Here is a 22,261-nt window from a genome sequence, read left to right as displayed (position 1 = left end):
CTGAAATAAATATTCACACAATCTATTGAGCAAAGGTTCTAAACTCCTTTAGTAAATCAGCCTCATACAGTAGTTTCATGAAGTGGCCTGAAGGCTCTTATTTAAGAGTAATGTATAGTGTTTTGTATATATTCCCTTTCTTTGTGGTATTTCAGGTCTAAAGCAAATGTATTCAGTATATTTCGTAGTTAAATATAAAACTTTGCATCAATAATTATTAGTTAAATCTTTCCAGTCAGCAGACCCCTCTGCATGTATTTACCTCTCTATTAATAGCTGCTCTCTTTAAAAATCTGTTGTTTGCAGAGTTCAATAGCCCAAGCTTAAATATACACACTCAAGGAAAGGAGTTTGATGAGTTCTTTTTTTAAGGTAATTTTATTAGTGCAAAACATAAAAAAGAACAAACATGCAGAGATGTTTGAGACATCATCCTCCACTGAGATAATTTGCTGTTCTGCATTGGTGATGCAATGTCTCAGCTTATGCACATCCTCTTTGAGAAGAGAAAAATCCAACCCCAAGGCATCAATGTGAGTGATCAGGGAGGCCTGACAATTTTTAATAGCGTCCATAATTTGTGCAAGGGTGGGTTTCAATACCTGCTCCTGAGCCTGCTCTCCATCCGTCACACCAGCCAATGCTTTAGGCAACATGTCCAGCCAGTCCCCCTGTCCCTCCCGCCAGGGTCTGCGAGCTGACCGAGGCCTCACTCCTCGGGCATGTAGTGCGGGCGCCATCTTGGGCATGCTCGGGTGAGCCCGGGAGTCGATGTGTCAGGGACATCGGGACGTCTCTGCCATACTTTACCATAACAGACGGCCGCAGGATGTAGTAGGAAGCCTCCGGGTAAGTATCAGCCCAAATTAGAGCACAGATGGCACAGGATTCTTTGCAGGATTAGTGTGTGGCAGCGGAGCAGTGAAGAAAAGCTCCTCACATCCCGGAAGTCGGACACACCCCCCGAGTTTGATGAGTTCAGACAGGTCATATGAAATTTCAATCAGAGAGAGAGTCCAAAATGAAACAGCTGCTGTTGTTCTCTCCAATTAGAAAACCCATATACGGACTCAAAACTATTGCAGTTTCATTAGAAAAAACATACAGAGTCTTGTATATGCTGCCCAGTAGAAAAAAATGTAATTGGGTCCCGTAATGCAGTGGCCCTCAACCCTGGCCCACAGGGCCCACTAACAGGCCAGGTTTTAAGTATTACCTTGGGGAGATGCAGACTAGAATACTGCAATGACTGAGCAGCAAATGATATCACCTGGGATGTATTTCAGTTATCTTGCAAACCTGGCCTGTTAGTGGGCCCTGTAGGCCAGGGTTGAGGACCACTGCCGTAATGAATAAAATGCAGTAATGTTAGGCATCGCTTTGTCCTGGCATCAACACTCACCAAGAACCATACCTGCATAGAATTTATATGTTCACTTGTTTCTTGTAAAGATTCGTTTCAGGTGTTCCAGTTTCTTTTTTCCAAAATCTTAAACTATGCTGGTAAAAAACAGTTTCCCCCCCCGATTGGCAAAATGATCTCTGTAGAGTTTTGTGCATAAATTGGGAGGCACTGACTAATTTAAAGTGTATCATCAACCAAAACTTTGAACCCTTGTCAGCTTTTTTGGTTCTGTCTACGTATCTATTGTAAATGACTTCCTGTCCTGGTTATTGCATTAACAGAAAGTGAGAAGAAATCTCACAGAAAGTGAGAAGAAACCCTTAAACAGTTGTTCTAAACATTCCCCGTTATGTTGAAAAGTACAAAAAAGCTAGGATCAAAGTCAAGTGCTAAATTGCTCAATCACCTCTGCGGGACCCAGTGCAGGTTTGATGTAACCACCACTAATAGGCTCTCTAAATTCAGCAGTAATGATTTTCTGATTCCATTTTTTTGCATTAACCTAACTTAATTATTTGAAATCAACAAGAATGAATATATCTTGGGGAAGAAAAACAATCTAACCATACCATTGATTTTGGGAGTAGCTTTAGGGAGCCCCTTATCCTCCAAGTATTTTACCAATACAACCAATATGAAATTATTGATTTTGGAGTAGCTTTATGGACCTCCTCCCCCCTTCATGTTTTTCACCAATAAAGATTTTGGAGTATCTTTAGAGACCTCCTCCTTCCTCTTCATGTATTTCACCAATACAGCCAGTATGAAATGATTTGTCATCATTTAATAAACTCAAATACCTTACATTAAGGATATTGAACTGATTAGTGAATATCCCTTATGAAATCTGATAACAAGATAATCCTTTGAACTGTGGCTAATCCATTTATTATTAATTCAGATGCTTTCTGATCCACTCATGTAAGTAGCGATTACATACTATTGAACATATATGTCCTGCTACAGTCTAATCCCTGATCCCCTGCCTATTTTCATAAATTGCCTTTCTGGAATATGACATGTGGACCCATGATTATATATTACACTTCATCTTAACCAGCAGAATTTACATCATATCAAATTTCTTTGGATGAAGTAAAGGCTACAGAGTTCCCTTGTAAATCCTTGGCAGCCTAGATCTCATGATCTGTCTACCAGGAGCCTTATGGGTTTCTTTTATTACCTTTTTACAACTGATTTTAGAAGTCGGTTATATTTCAGCAGTTTGTTCTGTTAATGTGTTTAGTACTTTTGAATACTTGTTCTAGTAGGCAACTTCTTTTATTTTAGCAGCCAGATTCTTCAGTAATTCATGTACATTTTATTTGTGATGCAATCTAATATACTGTATAAATACAACATATATCAACTTTTTTCAACATTAAATGTTTTTTTTTATATAAACTTTCTTTATTGGATGTTTTTACTATGTATATCGGTTTTAACATTCTATAACTCGATTAAAACAACTGAAGTTCATGTGACAAGTTCATTGTTTTTGTGTCATGTTCTAGATTTTTTGGAATATACTTGTAGCCCCCTTCTGGGGAGGTATGAGAAATGCTCCCCAGACAGGATAATGTGCAGTTGCAGGGTTCTGAGGATAATCATGCCATGGTGTCCATCTTGGTTTTGAAGACCTGAAGACAGAATCAGTGATGATAGGGAGATCCCCCAACCAGCCTGGAACGTAGCTTCTCACACGCAGAAACTGTTGTATTATGACTGACATTGGAATTCAGAGTCAACCTATCTACTATCTACTCTGCGTCTTAGTCCCTAGTAACTTCTAATCTACCATGCAACTGGACCTCTACCTAGGGGGCAGATATACTTCTGTCACCAGTCTTATATATATATATATATATATACACACACACACACACACACACACACACACACACACACACACACACACACACACACAGTATCTCACAAAATTGAGTACACCCCTCACATGTTTGTAAATATTTTATTATATCTTTTCATGTAACAACACTGAAGAAATTACACTTGCTGCAATATAAAGTAGTGAGTGTACAGCTTGTATAACAGTGTACATTTTCTGTCCCCTCAAAATAACTCGATACACAGCCATTAATGTATAAACTGCTGGAAACACATGTGAGTACACCCCTAAGTGACAATGTCCAAATTGGGCCCAATTAGCCATTTTCCCTACCTGTTGTCATGTGAATGGTTAGTGTTACAAGGTCTCAGGTGTGAATGGGGGGCAGGTGTGTTAAATTTGATGTTATCCCTCTTACTCTCCCACACTGGTCACCGGAAGTTCAACATGGCACCTTATGGCAAAGAACTCTCTGAGGATCTGAAAAAATAATTATTGCTCTACATAAAATGGCCTAGGCTATAAGAAGATTGCCAAGACCCTGAAACTGAGCTACAGCACGGTGGCCAAGACCATCCAGACTTAACAAGAAATGTTCCACTCAGAACAGGCCTCGCCATGGTTGATCAAAGAGATTGATTGCCATGTGCTCAGCGTCATATCCTGAGGTTATCTTTGGGAAATAAACGTAGGAGTGCTGCCAGCATTGCTGCAGAGGTTGAAGGGGTGGGGGGTCAGCCTGTCAGTGTTCAGACCATACGCTGCACACTGCATCAGATTGGTCTGCCTGGCTGTCATCCCAGAAGGACTCTTCTAAAGATGATGCATAAGAAAGCCCGCAAACAGTTTTCTGAAGACAAGAAGATTAAGGACATGGATTACTGGAACCATGTCCTGTGGTCTGATGAGACCAAGATAAACTTATTTGGTTCAGATGGTGCTAAGCGTGTGTGGCGGCAACCAGGTGAGGAGTACAAAGAAAAGTGTGTCTTGCCTACAATCAAGCAAAACCATGCAGGTTTAGGAGATATTAATTGTACCTACAGGTAAGCCTTATTATAGGCTTACCTGTAGGTAAAAGTCACAAAAATTGGTACCGCTTTAAATACCAGCTCTAAGTTTGCCAGAGCTGCTGACATCACATCCAAATTAGCAGTGCCCGGCAGCAGCAAAAGGGCATGTCTACACAAAGGAGGCTTTTACAGATATATAACACACTGTACCTAAAATATGTGAAATATACATACTGTATCTTATGGGGAGATTGTTGTTGAGATGAATGGTCTAACAACAAAGTCTGCTTAATATCTCCCACTAAATTCCCAGCATAAAAAAAGGTAACAGGACACATAATATTGACCATGTAATACTGAATTTCTGTACTGCATTACTTTAAAACATTGGTTTTTCTAAGAAACATGTGTTACAATGTAAATCCTATGAGCAGTGGTGTACCTGGCACCTGAGGCCAATCATTTTTTACACCCCCCCCCCCCCCCTCCAAAAAAAATGGTCAGAGAAAAAGCCCCTTGCAGAGCATGGCATGGCAAATTGTGGGTGTGGGTAATATGTGCTTAGATAAACAAAACTCCCTTTTCTGAGTGCACACGTGCCACAGTCCCTTTACTCACACAATATGCTTTAATGACTGGGCAACAAGATGGGGTGCCTCGAGATTGTCCATAATTTTAAAGGGTGGCTTGACTGGAAAAAGTTTGAGAAACAGTGCCCTAGAGAAGAACTTAAAGCCATTGTATCCTCACAAAAAAAAAAAAAAGCTGCATGACAAAGGCATAATGAGCTAGTATGCATCGCATACTAGCTCATTATGGAATACTTACCTTGAAACGAAGCCTCGACACGGTCGCCCAGACAGCGCTGAGGGAGCTGTCATGTTCCCTCTGCGTCTCTTCAGGGTTCGGTGGCTCCGGCGCTGTGAGTGGCCCGGAGCCGCGATGACGTCACTCCCACGCATGCACGCAGGAGTTTTCTTTCTGGCAAGGAGCCGGAAAAGAACTCTGAAGGTCCACTGGACCTTCAGAGCGCATGCGCCTCTGTTGTCAGAGGCTGCATGCAGGGCGAATATCTCCTAAACCGTGCAGGTTTAGAAGATATTCATTTTACCGACAGGTAAGCCTTATTATAGGCTTACATGTAGGTAAAAGTTTAATGGAGGAGTATACTATCGCTTTAATGTACTTCGAATGCAGTGGTCAGGATTCAGGAATATAAAATGCAAAACTCAAGTGTGTGGAATTTATCAAATCTGGAGCAACTGTTTATGGTAACCAATCAGCTAGAGCTAGAAGCTGATTAGCTGTGATGCACAGCTGCTCCAGATTTAATAAATTCCCTTAGAGCTCTTTCACAAGGTCCGCCTCCCTAGGCAGATACGTGCTGCTCAGCAGGGGATTGTAAACACTGATCCCCACTGAGCAGGAAGGTGACATCTCCCTCTCCGCTCTGTGTGCGGAGAGGGAGATGTCAGAGCCCCATGCATCTCTATGAGGGAATCAGATGAGAGCGGACCGCCTGTCCACACTCATCTGATCCCATCCGATCCGATCCCCTGGACGGATGGAAAATAGGGTTTCCATCCATCTGGATTTCACGGACAGGATCGGATGCGGATGGCAGCGGGTGTCAGCAGACATGTCTCCGCTGACATCTGCTGCCCCATAGGGATGCATGGGGGATCCGATCAGAACCGCCTAAAAAACTGACAGATGGATCTGATCGGATCGCTCGTGTGAAAGGGGCCCTAAGTATCTGTAGTGCAGGGGCCAGGAGTGAATAATGCACATGTCACTTTACTTTGAAGCCACAATTACCTCCTTGTCTCAGTACAACCCCCCCCCCCCCCCCTCCTCCAAGCCCACACATACATTATTATAAGAGGAATAGCTTATGAAACATGTTTATTTTTACATTAGTTAGCTGTAGTTACCTTTGGATAAGCCAGACAATTGAGTTGGTACATTAGGGCGTCATAAGTCATCTGATGTCTGACAGTTGTTGCTCTGTCTTCGAACTGCTGAGATTACATAAGAGTGTTCAATAACAGAACCATGTAGTAGTTCACATTTCTCTTAACTACCAGGTTCTGTTATTTGACATTGATTGCAGTCTCATGAGTTGTGAGGCAATATGTGTGGGGCAAGACAGTTGGTAGGGTTGCAGACTTTAGGGTATCCCTGACCCTCTGACATTCTACATACAATGTCAGACTAATACAAAGTAAGTCAATCTTAACATTGGAATACAAAAAATCTATAACCAAGCATGCAAAATTATAATAAATATACATAGTTCTAATAATTAAAAAATTGATATTTAGATGTCTGCATAGGTTCAAATGTGACTGGTTCTGAGCTGCCCATGACAATGGCTAATTTACCTCCCTTTTCCATTATCCTCCTACACTTTCCAAAATCATCCACTGAACAATTGTGGTCATTTGCAAGGGCATTTCTTCCTCCTTAATGTGGTATGTTACAAGTTATATATTGCATATTACTTCCCCTTTTTCCCAATGCCTACATCTCCTTACCATGAACACATTTACAAAATAGAATGTTTGGGACTTTTTTTGTACCACCAAAGACTATATTTTGCATTAAAAAGGAAAAACCTTCTTCCTTCTATTTTGCCCATCACATTTCAGACCAACATGTTAAAAACATACAGTATCTAACAAAAGTGTGTACACCCCTCACATTTTTGTAAATATTTTATTATATTTTTTCATGTGACAACACTGAAGAAATGACACTTTGCTACAATGTAAATTAGTGAGTGTACAGCTTGTATAAAAGTGTAAATTTGCTGTCACCTCAAAATAACTCAACACACAGTCATTAATATCTAAAATACTGGCAACAAAAGTGAGTACACCCTTAAGTGAAAATGTCCAAATTGGGCCCAAAGTTTCAATATTTTGTGTGGCCACCAATATTTTCCAGCACTGCCTTCACAGGTTGCCACTGGAGTCCTCTTCCACTCCTATATGACGACATCACTGAGCTGGTGGATATTAGAGACCTTGCGCTCCTCCACCTTCCGTTTGAGGATGCCCCACAGATGCTCAATAGGGTTTAGGTCTGGAGACATGCTTGGCCAGTCCATCACCTTTACTCTCAGCTTCTTTAGCAAGGCAGTGGTCATCTTGGAGGTGTGTTTGGGGTCATTATCATGTTGGAATACTGCCCTGCGGCCCAGTCTCTGAAGTGAGGGGATCACGGTCTGCTTCAGTATGTCACAGTACATGTTGGCATTCATGGTTCCCTCAATGAACTGTAGCTCCCCAGTGCTGGCAGTACTCATGCAGCCCCAGATCATGACACTCCCACAACCATGCTTAACTGTAGGCAAAACACACTTGTCTTTGTACTCCTACTTTGTACCGCCACACACGCTTGACACCATCTGAATTAAATAAGTTTATCTTGGTCTCATCAGACCACAGGACATGGTTCCAGTAATCCATGTCCTTAGTCTGCTTGTCTTCAGCAAACGGTTTGTGGGTTTTCTTGTGCATCATTTTTAGAAGAGGCTTCCTTCTGGGTCGACAGCCTTGCAGACCAATTTGATGCAGTGTGTGGCGTATGGTCTGAGCATTGTCAGGCTGACCCCCCACCCCTTTAACCTCTGCAGCAATGCTGGCAGCACTCATATGTCTATTTCCCAAAGACAACCTCAGGACATGACACTGAGCACGTGCACTCAACTTCTTTGGTCGACCATGGCAAAGTCTTTCCTGAGTGGAACCTGTCTTGTTAAACCACTGTATGGTCTTGGTCAGGGTGCTGTAGCTCATTTTCAGGGTCTTGCCAATCTTCTTATAACCTAGGCCATCTTTATGTAGAGCAACAATTCTTTTTTCAGATCCTCAGAGAGTTCTTTGTCATGAGGTCAGATGTTGAACTTTTAGTGACCAGTATGAGAGAGTGAGAGCGATAACACAAAATTTAACACAACTGCTCCCCATTCACATCTGAGACTTTGGTAACGAGTCACATGACACCAGGAGGGAAAATGGCTAATTGGGCCCAATTTGGACTTTTTAACTTAGGGGTGTACTCACTTTTGTTGCCAGCGGTTTAGACAATAATGGCTGTGTTGAGTTTTTTTGAGGGACAGCAAATTCACACTGTTACACAAGCTGTACACTCTTTACATTGTAGCAAAGTGTCATTTCTTCAGTTTTGTCACATGAAAAGATATAATAAAATATTTACAAAAATGTGAGGGGTGTACTAACTTTTGTGAGAGACTGTATTTGCATTGCACACAAACCCATACACATTCTGTTAGTAGGCCTTTGCCAATAATTCTCAAATTTTTGCCTGAAAAACATTTCAGCATCATATAAATATCAACCATTATGAAAGCTTCTAACAGTAATGATGCATTGTTCTCTATATATCCTCTCAGGGCATTTACTTGACCTTCTGACACATTCCTGCCTTCAGGAAAGTGCTTCATTGGGCTATATCACATATTTATATTATTATTCAGAATTACCACATCCAATCTGCAGAAAATATGGCCTTGACTGCCTGACTGGTGACCCAAAAAAGCAAAAATACAAATGCTTTTACTTCCAAAGAAACTCATGACAAGTTTTTTTCTTTAATCACTGCTGGCATTTTAAGCCCTGATGAAAGAGTATTTGTGAGCCCTGAAATGTGCTGGATTTACTTTGTTGACATCTACAGTAAAAACCAACTGGACTCATACTTATTCTCTGGTGCTCTCATCATTTCTTCATTTCTCAGACTGTTCTAGGGACTGTCAAGGACACCCCGATTTTTAGAAAGCTGGCTTCTAATCTCAAGCCCTATCCTTTTTCAAGCCTCTGAGCCAGCGCTCCACTAACAACTTGCTTACTAACAATCTAGAATATGAACAGAAAAGATATTAACCTGAGATAGCTCAATCCTCCTTAAAAGGTACAGTAACACCCCAGAAGCCAAAACGAATGCCTCGTACACACGCAACGATTATCGGCCGACCGATCGGCCGTCTTTTGTCCAGAGTTGTGTTGGTTGAAATGTGCTCTAGACTGCACACGGATTTTCTCGGCCAACAACAACCAACTTCAGAAGTGATGTCATGTGCTGGTTTACTTTCCGTGTGTTTTTTCTTCTCTGAGCATGCCCAGTCTTGCTCATCAGATTTTTGTCTGCCGAAATCTGTACTGACTGACGGAAAATCGGCCAACAAAAAATTTTATAGCATGCACACCAGATTTTGTTCAGCCGAAAAGTCACGGCCAACAATTGTTGCGTGTGTACGAGGCATAACTCAAGGAACCTGACGATGTGTACAGCCGTTCCCCAAACATCTTTAAAACACTACAGCTAAAGCCTAGCATTGGGCATGATGTGCTTATGGTCACCACACATATATTGAAAAGATTATTCAATTGATCCGTAATTGCAACTAAACTGATAAAATTGGATAAAGCTGAAGGTCCTCTATTTAATAAACTATTGATCAATTTTGACAAGTCGATTGGCCATGGTGGAATTTTATCAGTTGCTGCTGCCAAACTGAATAACTATCTGCATGTTTGTTGAGGAAATAATTTTATACTGATGTATTCAATTATATTTTTAAAAGACAATTTACATTTATAACTGACAGATCTTATTTTCAATCAATTTCCAGTTGATCGCAGAACGGAATAATGAAGCATATGTTGCATTGTTTAATTTAATTGATGATGAATAGCCTGGTTATAATTGCTTGTAGCTAAAACAATCACAAATCGCAAATTCCTTCTTTTAGTCCGTATGCATTGCAATTATAGTAGAACTAAAATCTACCAATTCAATACAAACCGTTTTAAAATATGATAAACCCAATCCTAGCTGCTAGCAGACCGTTTACCACTGCACCTGAGAAGGATAGAGGAGCAGTGACAGACATTGTGGGACATCAGAAAGCAATACGGATGCTGCCTGATCAAGGGGAAGGATGCTATACACACTGACAGACTATAGTGCCAACAATAAACAGAAGGAAATCACCTGCTAATACAGGAGTTGGTGAGAGGTTGCTGGCCAAAACCCCACTAAACTTTAACAAACAAAGGACAGTATAGCCTGCAAGTATCATAGAGCCAGTGCCTGTATCAGTTTTTTAAAGGGACCAGAGCCAGTGGCATTATCAGTGCTTAAAAGGACATTATCCTGAGCTCTCCTACATAAGAGTTGGGTCCCAATGAGCTGGCCAGCAGAAGAGAGAGGGAGAGTACATTACAGACTGCTGGACCTGTTAGGGTGGCATAGCTCTCCTTAGTTAATATTGCCCCAATATAGGGTATAGGAGGATTAGCTTTCTACACCCATTGTTTGTTTTTTTACTTTATATTTCTATTTCTTTTTATTGTTCACCTATTTTCAATATATTTTTGCAGACCTAAACTCAATCATTAAAATCTCATATACATTTAGATATGTTAATGCAGTTTCATAAATGGAATACTTGGGGATACTGCCATGAAGGCCCTTGTTCAGGCACTTCCAGTAATTGGGTGACAACTGTCACCCAACTGCTCTTCTACATTGTCACCTTGTCACATGCGTCTGTAATGGGGACTACAAGCTGTCTTGCAGCACACATTGCACAGGCATAGTCCACTGGACCAGAAGCCAGTCCTGAGCAATGACGTCCCATCAAAGGTGAAGCAAGTGCAATTAGACAAGAAGGAGAAGAAAAAGGCTGGAGGTGATCAGCAGCACTGAGATCCAAAAAAAAAGGATGACAAAAAATGTAATAACTGGATTATATAAAAATAAAACATGGCATATGTCTTAGCAAACTAAATATCATCCAGTTAGGATGTAGAGACAAATTATTATGCATTAAGAGGAATTAACCTTCTTTTCTTCCTACCCAGAACACACACTACTCTGACTTTGCAGACAAGCAAACGGGCTATTGTACCAACAATCTATTGGCCACACCTGTCTTATTTGGAAAAGAGGTCCTAGCAGTTATAATGGCCATCAACAAACAGAATGAACCAGCCTTTACCAAACAGGATGAAGAGGTAACACAGTGCAAAAACAATAAAAACTTCAGTATGTCAGTTAATATGACCTGCGAATATCATTCTTGTATACATTTTCCAGGTACTTACCAAATATATGAATTTCGTATCAATAGTCCTTAAACACAATCATATCAACTACCTTTACAACATCGAATTAAGAAAAAGTCAGGTAAGATATTTATTATGGGAATCCAATTATTTTTTTAAATGTAATAGCATAGGTATGTTGCTGAATTTAAGGGTAAATCAAAACAGATTTTATAGTTTTGGATGGACACCAGTGATATGAATTGGGTTTTTACATGTTTTGGGGACTGGGTATGATTATCACTTTGCAGCATTTTAACTATACTATTCATAAAGCTGTGAAAAAGATTTTTGAATCTTGACACTGTAGTCCAGTGTTATTCATTTATGAAAACACATCCAACTGATGGGGCATGATACACTTTTTGTTTTGGCTTTATATTAGCCACAATCAAAAGCAGAGATGGAGAAACTTTCCATCAGAAAGCATGACAAAAACGTCATTAATTCCACCAACCTATGTTGTTTGGGTCTAAAACATCAGTCTGGGTTTGGCTTGTCCTTTATATAATAAGATCACAAAAAATATTCGAGTTGGCTAGTAGTAGTTAGTCATAATCAGCAGGACTTTGAAGAACCACCCTGTTATTATTACACAATTGGTTTAAATCTTCACAAAATAGGACCTTGTGTATGAAAGTGTCTGAACTTGTGGGATGTCCATAGCATCAAATGAGGCTCCCTTTCTACATCAGGTTGAAAGAGCTAGTCCAGTAAATGTGTAAAATGATAATTCATTTGCCATTAGGAAGCATTGCAACTGTACTCATTTGCAGTGTTTCCTTAACTTTTTTTTTTTTTATTTAATTCTGTTTATTAAGTTTAGTACAAGTAAGACAAGGCCTTAGGGGGGCATACCCCGGCCAACAGACAAGAAACATAAAAAGAAAACAGAAAAACAGAAAAAACACCCGCCCTAAACCTCCCCCAACAGAACTGCTCAGTACCCTTCAGAAACTGATATCATGGAAAACGTAATACAAGCCCAAGTCAAAAAACACTGATTTCCGTTCTCTCTCCCCATGGTCCACCCCCGGGAGCGCAGGCTGTGTCGGACTCCGAGGTCCGCTCATCTACCGTAGATCTGGAAGCAACCCAGACCTGACAAACTTTTTCATATTTCTTAGGGCAGTTCCTGGAGATATATGTCGCCTTGTACAGTGGAACTACAGCATTAACCAGCCCCTTCCAGAAGCCCAAGGTTGGAGGGTAATGAGATTTCCATTTAAGATCTATTGCCTTCCTGGCATAGAACAGTAGGATACCGATAAGGGTACGTGTCGCCTTGGCCGTCGCCAACTGGTCTACCAGGCCAAGGAGACAGACCCCCACCGGTAAAGGAATCGATATAGAAGTCAGACAGCGTATGAATTGAGTCACCTCCAACCAATAGGAAGCAATCCGCGGACATTCCCAAAAAATGTGAGAAAAGCCGCCGAGGCACAAGAACATCTCCAGCAAGAAGCCGAGACACTTGGATAAATACAATGCAGCCTGTGAGGAGTATAATATATTCTGTGCAGAATTTTAAATTGAATCAACACATCCCTGGTCGCTATGAGCGGCTGGAATGAATCATTCCAGATGTCCTCCCAGTCCTCATCATCCAAGCCCTCCTCCTCCGCACTCCACGCCGCCCGCAGTCCTGTCAGCCCAGCATGAACAGAGGGCAATAAGGCCCTGTAAATTGTGGAGTGTGGCTTGCGCAGACCAACATCCCATAGTTGGGATTCAAAATCGCTGCGCTCTAGGCTAGCCATTTCCTTAACTTTTTTAACAAGATTCATAGGGCAACCTTCTCATGATAAAAGGATTGTGGCTGAGCAAATACTATAAATAAAAAGGAAGCCACACCCAGATCAATATGTTTGTATAGTCCTTGGTACAATAGGCAATCTAGCGGAGCTCCTTATAAGAATTTTGTTTGATAAGAGCTTCGCTCTTAAACTACAACTAAGCTCTTATTGACCATTTTATTGACAATAAAATGTCGGAGAATGGCCTCTGGTGGATTACCTATATACCGGGGACAAAAATATAGTTTTCTAATATGGAATGTGACTTCCTTCTTGTATTTTGGTATTTCCTATGGTATTTCCTATGCACAACTAAGATGGGTCAAGAGCCAGCACTCTGGACTGAATGAGTTTCTGGAGTGGAACACTCATCTGTTTTCACCTGTGTGTTTTTAAGGTTGCAGCGGGACCTGAATTAAAGCTTATCCAAACCTAAAAACAAAAATGTAATATATTGCAGTTGACCAGTCCTTAGATGTGGTAGCTGCATTAGCTTTAATTTTTCAGGATATACAGAAAGTACCTGTTGATTTTGCCAAAAAAGTTGTGTGCTTGTGACTTCAAGTGGGCTGGAAAGATGGCACATACATCCTTATTTTTATTGTGTAAACTACTAGCCTTATCAGCCCATTATGTAATGGATATGAACAAATGAAGAAATTATTAAAGTCCAGCCTGGTTGACAGCCATGTCTCCTTCCATAGATACAGTGGAGAAATGAGTGTAGATATGAAGGGGCAGGAAGTGTGTTATTTATAGGATTGCCAGGGGAAAATAAAAGGAAAAGATCCTGGAAAAATCAAAACGAACGCAAAAACCATATCTAAGGAATGGTAATATTTTACATTTTTGAATTAGGTCTTGCGTATGTTTAAAATTAGATTTGTGCTGTGCGCATGTAGGGCCAAGCATCAGGTTTACATTATTAGGATATTAAAGTTCAGCGCTAAAAATTCAAAAACAAACTTGACAATATCTAACATATGAAGTGATACATATACAATCCTAACAAAATCCAAATCTAAAAAACTTGTGAATAACAATAATCACTAAAAGTTTATAGTAAATGAAAACATTTAAAATTGTGCTCAAGAAGGAAAAGAAAATCTTCTCAATCCAACACGTTTCTAAAATTCATGCGTTAAAAAAAATTCCAACTGATAGGTAAAAAGGAAACACCCAGTTTAAGGTTCAAAACAGCTCCTTACCAGATTGCAGTGTCCCTTGTGTTAACAGATAGGTCTGGCAGCACTTATTTAGATAGAGTGGCCCCATACGATGCTTAACTTCCTCCAACGAATGGGCATGTCTCCTAATTGACTCAAAAACAAGATGCAAAAGAAGCTCACTTTCTATTTTAAAAATAGCAAGTAAGAGTCAAACTCAAATTAGGAAAAATTTGACAATCACATCCAGTAAGTGGTGTTCTTGTAGCTAGTTTCAAATGGGACATCAAGACATCGACGAGAACCAATCAGATTCAGCATGCGTGAGGACGTTGTAGGCCCCACCCTACGCGTTTCATCACAGATAACGTAATCAGGGGGATGGGCCACAAAGGCATACACCTAAATTAATTTTGCTTGCTCAATTGGTGCATAAACAAGTAAATAAATTAATTTATTCAAGTTTTGCTGCAGGGACATTTAGAAGTCTACAGCTACACAGATAGAGCTGAAAGGGAAGCACCGTGCTACATGTGTGAGAAAGGGAAAATAGTCAAAGCCATATAGCCACCAATATAGCCATGTTGGATTGTAATAATATGATTTTCAGTCGCTAATGGTCAACTTTTCCTTCCAGATGCTTTTATGAATAACAAATGGGTCAGCTTCAAAAACTAAACATTTATGTAAGGACTCATTTACACTTGCAAGTGTCTGTAAAAAGTGACCCAAAGTGGATGCAGCCAATATATACAGTACACTTTCAAAATGTTTTTGCTAAAAAAAAACAAAAAACAATGTTGTTTTCGCTTGTTTTCCACCATAACCTGGCAATTTCCTCTTCACAGATAATGCTTTGGTGCGCTAACAAGGTTTTCGAGGAACTAACAGACATCGAGCGTCAGTTTCACAAGGCTCTGTATACTGTCAGGATTTACTTGAATTGTGAACGCTATTCTGTGGGGTTGTTGGACATGACAAAAGAAAAGGTGATTGTCTTGTGTCACGCTCACTTCAGCTAACACAAATATGTGAAGACATGAACAACAGACAGAAGAGAGGAAATCTGTAAAACCAGCCTGCTACAAAACCTGAAAAGTAAAACAAAAATTAATGTACTAACTATGTACCTAAAGCAATTGAAATGGATGCTCTGTTGTGGCTAAAAATATATATATGAACAGACAAGGTCCTCTGGTACACAGGGGGAACATAATAACCTGTAAGACAAAGGCATAATGAGCTAGTATGCGATGCAATGTAAATATTAAATATTTACCTTAGGACGAAGCCCTCCAGTGGCGCCTGCTCACTGCTGAGGCGGCTAACATCTTTCCCGGTGCTTCTTCTGGGTTTGCGGGCCCTGGCGGTGTGAGTGGCCGGAGTCACGATGATGTCACTCCCGCACATGTTGGAGCCGGACCTTCAGATCGCATGCGCCGATGACGTCAATGGCAGCATGCACTCTGAATATCCCCTAAACTGTACAAGTTTAGGAGATATTAACAGTACCTACAGATAAGCCTTATTATGTAACAAATAAGACTTTACTTCCACTTTAAAAAACAAACCATATTCTTTAGTCTGAAGCTGCAGCTGTCCCCCACCACTTCTAAGCCAGAGAACTGAGCAATCACATGACTGCTGATCATTCAGTTCTTGGTCAGCTCTGCGCAGAGAGCATTGATTATCATTCACTGTTCTCTGCTCTACTCTTCCCTCACTGGAGTTCCCGGTTCTGGAGGGGGCAGGAGCAGCAGGCTCTGGCTCTCAGCAACGTACTGAGAGGCTGAGCCAGCTGCCAGTCAACCATCTGGGTAAATCCCGACAATATGGTCAGGATCCTTCCAGAGCCTGGGGCGGCTCTGCGACGTCAGCTAACAGCAGGCTTTTCCATGTATGGAAGGATTTCTGTTATTTAGCCCAGTGGGCTGAAAGGGAGAAATTTATAGATTCCCCTATCCATGCTAAACAGCATGGATGGATGGTCCTCCTGCTGCAAACTAATGTTTTGTGGCACCCGTTGTTGCTAGAACGGCTGTGCAATGACTGGCTTCCTCAATTTAAACTTTATAGAGATGTGTAGTGTCAGCAGGGTTACCCATTGCTCAAATTATGTTAAATTCACTAAGCTTAAGCTACTTACAGTGCCTTGAAAAAGTATTCATACCCCTTGAAATTTTCCACATTTTGTCATGTTACAACCAAAAACGTAAATGTATTTTATTGAGATTTTATGCGATAGACCAACACAAAGTGACACATAATTTTTAAGTGGAAGGAAAATTATATTTATTTGTAAAAAATTTCAAAGACCATTTATCATTTTCCTACCACTCCACAATTATGTGCCATTTTATGTTGGTCTATCACATAAAATCCCAATAAAATATTAAATACATTCACGTTTTTGGTTGTAACATGAGAACATGTGGAAAATTTCAAGGGGTAAAAATACTTTTTCAAGGCATTGTAAGTAGCTTAAGCTTAGTGAACTGAACATAATTTGAGCAATGGGTGACCCTGCTTTTTTAATATGGCACTATGAAATTGAACAAAAAAATTTATGAAAAGTAAAAATGTTTACATATGAACTGTTAAAAAACATCTGCAAAATATAACTAAAGTAGGAAGGAATGGAAGAAGTCAATAAGAACTAATAAGGGCTAGTGAGTGGTTAAATAGTGACAACCTCTACTTAGAAAAAGGTTTGCCGGAACTGTGTATGATTAAAGGACAACTGTTTGTATTACATGTAAACACTAACCCAAATATAATAATATTACAGTGCATTTATCAATGACGAATGCACTTTCATTATGCTACATTAAAGGGAGAATATTGGTTGTTCTATGAGCAATACAAAAGGTCCTTCCTTCAAACTTATGTGGAGTCCCACTCTTCTACTTGTAGTCATTGCTGCAGATGTAAACAAATACTTCACCTCACATTTTAATCAATACAACTTGACTTGTTATCTGGAAATACAGACCATATATGTACTGTTAATACAGACTTTTTTCCTTCCCTGTTGTTTAGGAGTTCTATGAAGAATGGCCAATCAAGCTCGGAGAAGTACCGCCTTACAAAGGACCAAAGACACCAGATGGAAGGGTTTGTAAGGCCTTCCTTGGACATCTGTAGTTTTTTTATACATGGGTGAAATGCTTTCCATTTTGGATTTTGTTAAAGAGGTTTTCTAGTTTAACCAAATGAATACGAGGCATTCACAAAGTCATAGGAGGTGGCCTGTCCCGCAGGTTGTCTTCCTCAGGGCAGACAACCTGGTCTCAGACTACATTCACCAGCAGGTAAAAACGAGCATTGAGGTTCATACACTGAGCCATCAGAATGTGAAGGATCACAAAAAATCAGCTACATGTGCTAATGCAGCCTATTGCAGCCAAATCACTATGGTATTTTTCCAGTCACCGGCAATAATTTACAGTAACAATACAACAGAATAACTGTATGAAAAATGTGCCAATGAGAAAATTCCACATTGCTTTTAGCAACTAATCAGCTTCAACCTATCATTTCTGCAACACATATTGGAAAATTAATCAAGTATCGGTTGCTATGAGCAACAAAGAATTTTATTGTAAGCACACTTTGTATAAATAGGTGGGTTCATCCAATAGGAAAACTAAAACACCAGATGAAATTGGTTGTAAATCTTAAATTTTCCCTAAAATAAAAAAAGATGTTATAATTACCTGTGGCCCCTTACCACCTCTTCTGGGGTCCCTGCCAGCGCTCTCCACACCTCCTCTTCTCCAATTGCCCCCCAAAGGAATTGGAAGTAGGGAGAAGAGTGGCTGCAGACAAAGCGCTGGATCAGAAGAAGACAGTGCCTTGAAAAAGTATTCATACTTCTTGAAATTTTTTACATTTTGTCATGTTACAACTAAAAACGTAAATTAATTTTATGGGGATTTTATGTGATAGCCCAACACAAAGTGGCACATAATTGTGAAATGGAAGGAAAATGATAAAGGATATTCAAAATTTTTCACAAATAAATATCTGAAAAGTGTGGCGTGAATTTGTATACAGCCTCCCGAGTCAATACTTTTCACTGCAATTACAGCTGCACGTCTTTTTGGGTATGTCTCTACCAGCTTTGCACATCTAGAGAGTTACATATTTGCTCATTCTTTTTGCCAAAATAGCTCAAGCTCTGTCAGATTGGATGGAGAACATCTGTGAACAGCAATTTTCAAGTCTTGCCACAGATTCTCAATTGAATTTAGGTCTGGACTTTGACTGGACCATTCTAACACATGAATATGCTTTGATCTAAACCATTCCATTGTAGCTCTGGCTGTATGTTTAGGGTCGTTGTCTTGCTGAAAGGTGAACCTCTACCCCGGTCTCAAGTCTTTTGCAGATTTTAAAAGGTTTTCTTCTAAGATTGCCCTGTATTTTGCTCCATCCATCTTCCCATCAACGCTGACCAGCTTCCCTGTCCCTGCTGAAGAAAAGTATCCCCACAACATGATGCTGCCATCCCCATGTTTTCCCAGTGGGTATGGTGTGTTTAGTATGATGTGCAGTGTTAGTTTCCCCCACACATAGCATTTTGCTTTTATGACAAAAAGTTTAATTTTGGTTTCATCTGACCAGAGCACCTTCTTCCACATGTTTGCTGTGTCCCCCACATGGCTTCTCGCAAACTGAAAACAGGACTTCTAATGGCTTTCTTTCAACAATGGCTTTCTTCTTACCACTCTTTCATAAAGGCCAGATTTGTGGAGCAGACGACTAATAGTTTTCCTTTGGGCAGATTCTCCCACCTGAGCTGTGGATCTCAGCAGCTCCTCCAGAGTTGCCAAGCCTTTTGGCTGCTTCTCTGAATAATGCTCTCCTTGCCCGGCCTGTCAGTTTAGGTGGACGGCCATGTCTTGGTAGGTTTGCAGTCATGCCATACTCTTTCCATTTTCGATTGATGGATTGAACAGTGCCATGTGAGATGTCCAAAGCTTGAGATATTTTTTTAATCCCTAACCCTGCTTTAAACTTCTCCACACCTTTATCCCTGACCTGTCTGGTGTGTTCCTTGGCCTTCATGATGCTTTGTTCACTAAAGTTCTCTAACAAACCTCTGAGGGCTTCACAGTACAGCCTTATTTATACTGAGAATAAACTACACACAGGTGGACTCTATTTACTAATTAGGGGACTTCTGAAGGAAATTGGTTCCACTAGATTTTAGTTAGGGGTGTCAGAGAAAAGGTGGCTAAATACAAATGCATGCCACACTTTTCAGATATTTATTTGTAAAAAATTTTGAAAACCATTAATAATTTTCCTTCCACTTCACAATCATGTGCCACTTTGTGTTGGTCTGTCACATAAAATCCCAATAAAATACATTTACGGTTTTGGTTTTTTAATTTTTTGGGGGTTTTCAAGGGTTTTCAAGGCACTTTAAGTTTTTTAGGGGTAGCTGAAGGGAGCTGCTATTGAAAGATTTTTATCCTTGATGCGGAGAACACATTAAGGTAAAAAACCTTTTGCCTATAGACCTACCTGAAGTAACAGGCTAGCCAATAGTGCCAGAGGGACAGGAGAGTCTTCTTGCTAGCACTTATATCACTCATTGCCTCTCCTTACCAGTGCAGAACCACCTGGATGAGTGTAATTCACATTACCAACAATCCCTGTTACTAAAAAGATTTGCTCATTGGCAATACAGTTACAGTTCAATGGTCACATAAAATACAAGATGTATAATTTACAGGAAGCAATCCAGTTAAAAAACATCCACTCAAAATTAATAACTTGCTTCATCTGTAACCTGGGGTATTTAATCACCCACCATCTTCTAAGAAATGTTTAAATAGAAATCCAGCTAAAATGTTTTTTCCCCATTTTTATGGATGGAAGAAGGGTTAGATCCTCTGTCATTGTGGACTGCAAGAGCGGTCCCTTTACAGGAAGTCAAGGTGGAAGGGAAGAGAAAATCCCTCCAACTGGAGCAAGGATTGCAATGAAAACATTTTTTTGTTGCTGTCTTTGTCCCCATTGGGGAAATTTCCCGTCACTTATTATCTTTCAGTCACCTGTCGCTGAGGGTAGATTTCTCCAACCAAGAGAATACACCCCATGGCAGTTTTACCCTTCCTCTCTCAGCCTAACAGTTTAATTAAAGATCCTGATAAAGTAACCTCCCATGAGATTGTCGGTCCATGAAGCTTATGATAAGCTTTTACATAATAGACTCAGCCAACACAAATAAAAAATATCTGTTTAGCCCCAGTATTATTTCAAAATCTTAGTATTCCAGCAAAATATTAGAATAGACTATCAAATATTTTTGGAACGTGTTTTTTTTTTTAAGGCAATTAGTATAGAGTTTGTATAAATTATGTAAATTGTTGTAATGTGTTTGTATAGCCAAAATGTTTTGTTTTGAGTAGAGAAAACTTAAAACCCCTACCAATTTTTTTTGTGTTTTTTTGCTGTTTGTGTACCATTAGCTAAAGTTACCTTCACTTACTGTCCCAGAAAGGGAACAAAAAATTAGAGGAGATCTCCCAAAATGAGGGGAAATCCCTTCTTAGACAGTTACCCCTGGAACACATGTCTCCCTTGAAGGATCTACCCTCATCCCCTGAATCGGTTTTGCCAGTGATACATTTGTAATAATTTAGTTATCTGTGATTGCTTTAGGAAGTATTAACAACTGTCTTTTTCTTTTGTTCAGGAAGTTATTTTTTACAAGATTATTGATTATCTTTTGCATGGGAAAGAAGAAATTAGAGTCATCCCGTAAGATATGACTAATGATTGTGCCAACAGTGTTTAACGAATTCCAATAGTTGTTTGGTTTCTCCAGCCTAATTTGCTTTGTGTTGTGTACCTAGCACCCCTCCTGAAGATCACTGGTCCCTCGTGAGTGGACTGCCCACATACGTCGCTGAGAATGGATTTGTATGTTGTTTTTTATTCTAATTTTTTTTATTAAAAACACTTGCATTCCTATAAAATAGAGAATCTCTGATGTATAATGAAGCTGTCAAGTGTTTGTCTCCTTGCCATTATAAGGGAGATTTACTAAAACTGGAGCACTCAGAATCTGGTGCAGCTGTGCATTGTAATCAATCAGCTTCTAACTTTAAAACTCTTAAATTAAGCTTTCAGAATGAGCCCTCATTCACATTGAAGCATTTTGTCGTGCGATTTGACAGGTCGCAGCCAGTGCCAGCAATGGCACTGTTCCAGTGGGTGCGAGACTGCATTTGTGGCGTTGCAACGATTTGCAAAAATAGTTCCTGCACTACTTTTGCCAATTTTCAGGTGCAACTTTAATAGACATCTGTGCATGAAGCCGCACAGATGCCTTTAAAGTCACACCTGAAGTCTTAGATTTGAAATCGTGTAATTTCAAATGGAGTTGCACGATTTTAAAGCTATGTTCAGTGTGAACGAGAACTACAACCTGGAAGCTGATTGATTAATATGCACAGCTGCACCAGATTCCGTGTGCACCAGTTTTAGTAAATCTCCACCAATATGTGTATGATTTTGTAGTGTTTTTGTAGTATTTATTATGTGAACTGTAAAATGTGTCTTATTATTATATAGTTTTGTTTGCAGCATTAAAATTATACTTTACAATTTAAAAAAAATGTGAGAAGTATAAAGGGAACTTAGCCTACATGCTTAGATGTTCAGTTTTTATCTAGGCATTGCTGTAGTTTACCCCACATCCTTCTACCTCTGATCAGGTGATCCTGGAGCTTGCCTGCTTGTGATGCTGGAATCCCCTGCTTGCTGTTTCTCACACACAGAAAGACTAATTTAAAAAAAAAAAAAAAATATATATATATATATATATATATATATATATATATATATATATATATATATATATATATATATATATATATA

At 39.8% G+C, this 22,261-nt stretch overlaps 1 protein-coding gene across 1 annotated transcript in view; it reads left to right on the top strand.

The window, feature by feature from the left end:
- PDE6C (phosphodiesterase 6C) overlaps nt 1–22,261 on the top strand; it is a 130,318-nt gene that overhangs the window by 46,422 nt on the left and 61,635 nt on the right. Inside the window, exons 2-7 of the mRNA XM_082269252.1 lie at nt 11,161–11,313; nt 11,396–11,485; nt 15,214–15,354; nt 17,405–17,479; nt 21,075–21,139; nt 21,235–21,301. Coding sequence (XP_082125378.1) covers nt 11,161–11,313; nt 11,396–11,485; nt 15,214–15,354; nt 17,405–17,479; nt 21,075–21,139; nt 21,235–21,301 — 591 coding nt within the window. The remainder of the gene's footprint in view (nt 1–11,160; nt 11,314–11,395; nt 11,486–15,213; nt 15,355–17,404; nt 17,480–21,074; nt 21,140–21,234; nt 21,302–22,261) is intronic.

Source organism: Pelophylax lessonae, assembly GCF_965119305.1.
Source record: "Pelophylax lessonae genome assembly, chromosome: 9".
In the NCBI taxonomy this organism is placed as follows: Eukaryota; Metazoa; Chordata; class Amphibia; order Anura; family Ranidae; genus Pelophylax; species Pelophylax lessonae.
This window is presented reverse-complemented; position numbering and strand designations above follow the sequence as displayed.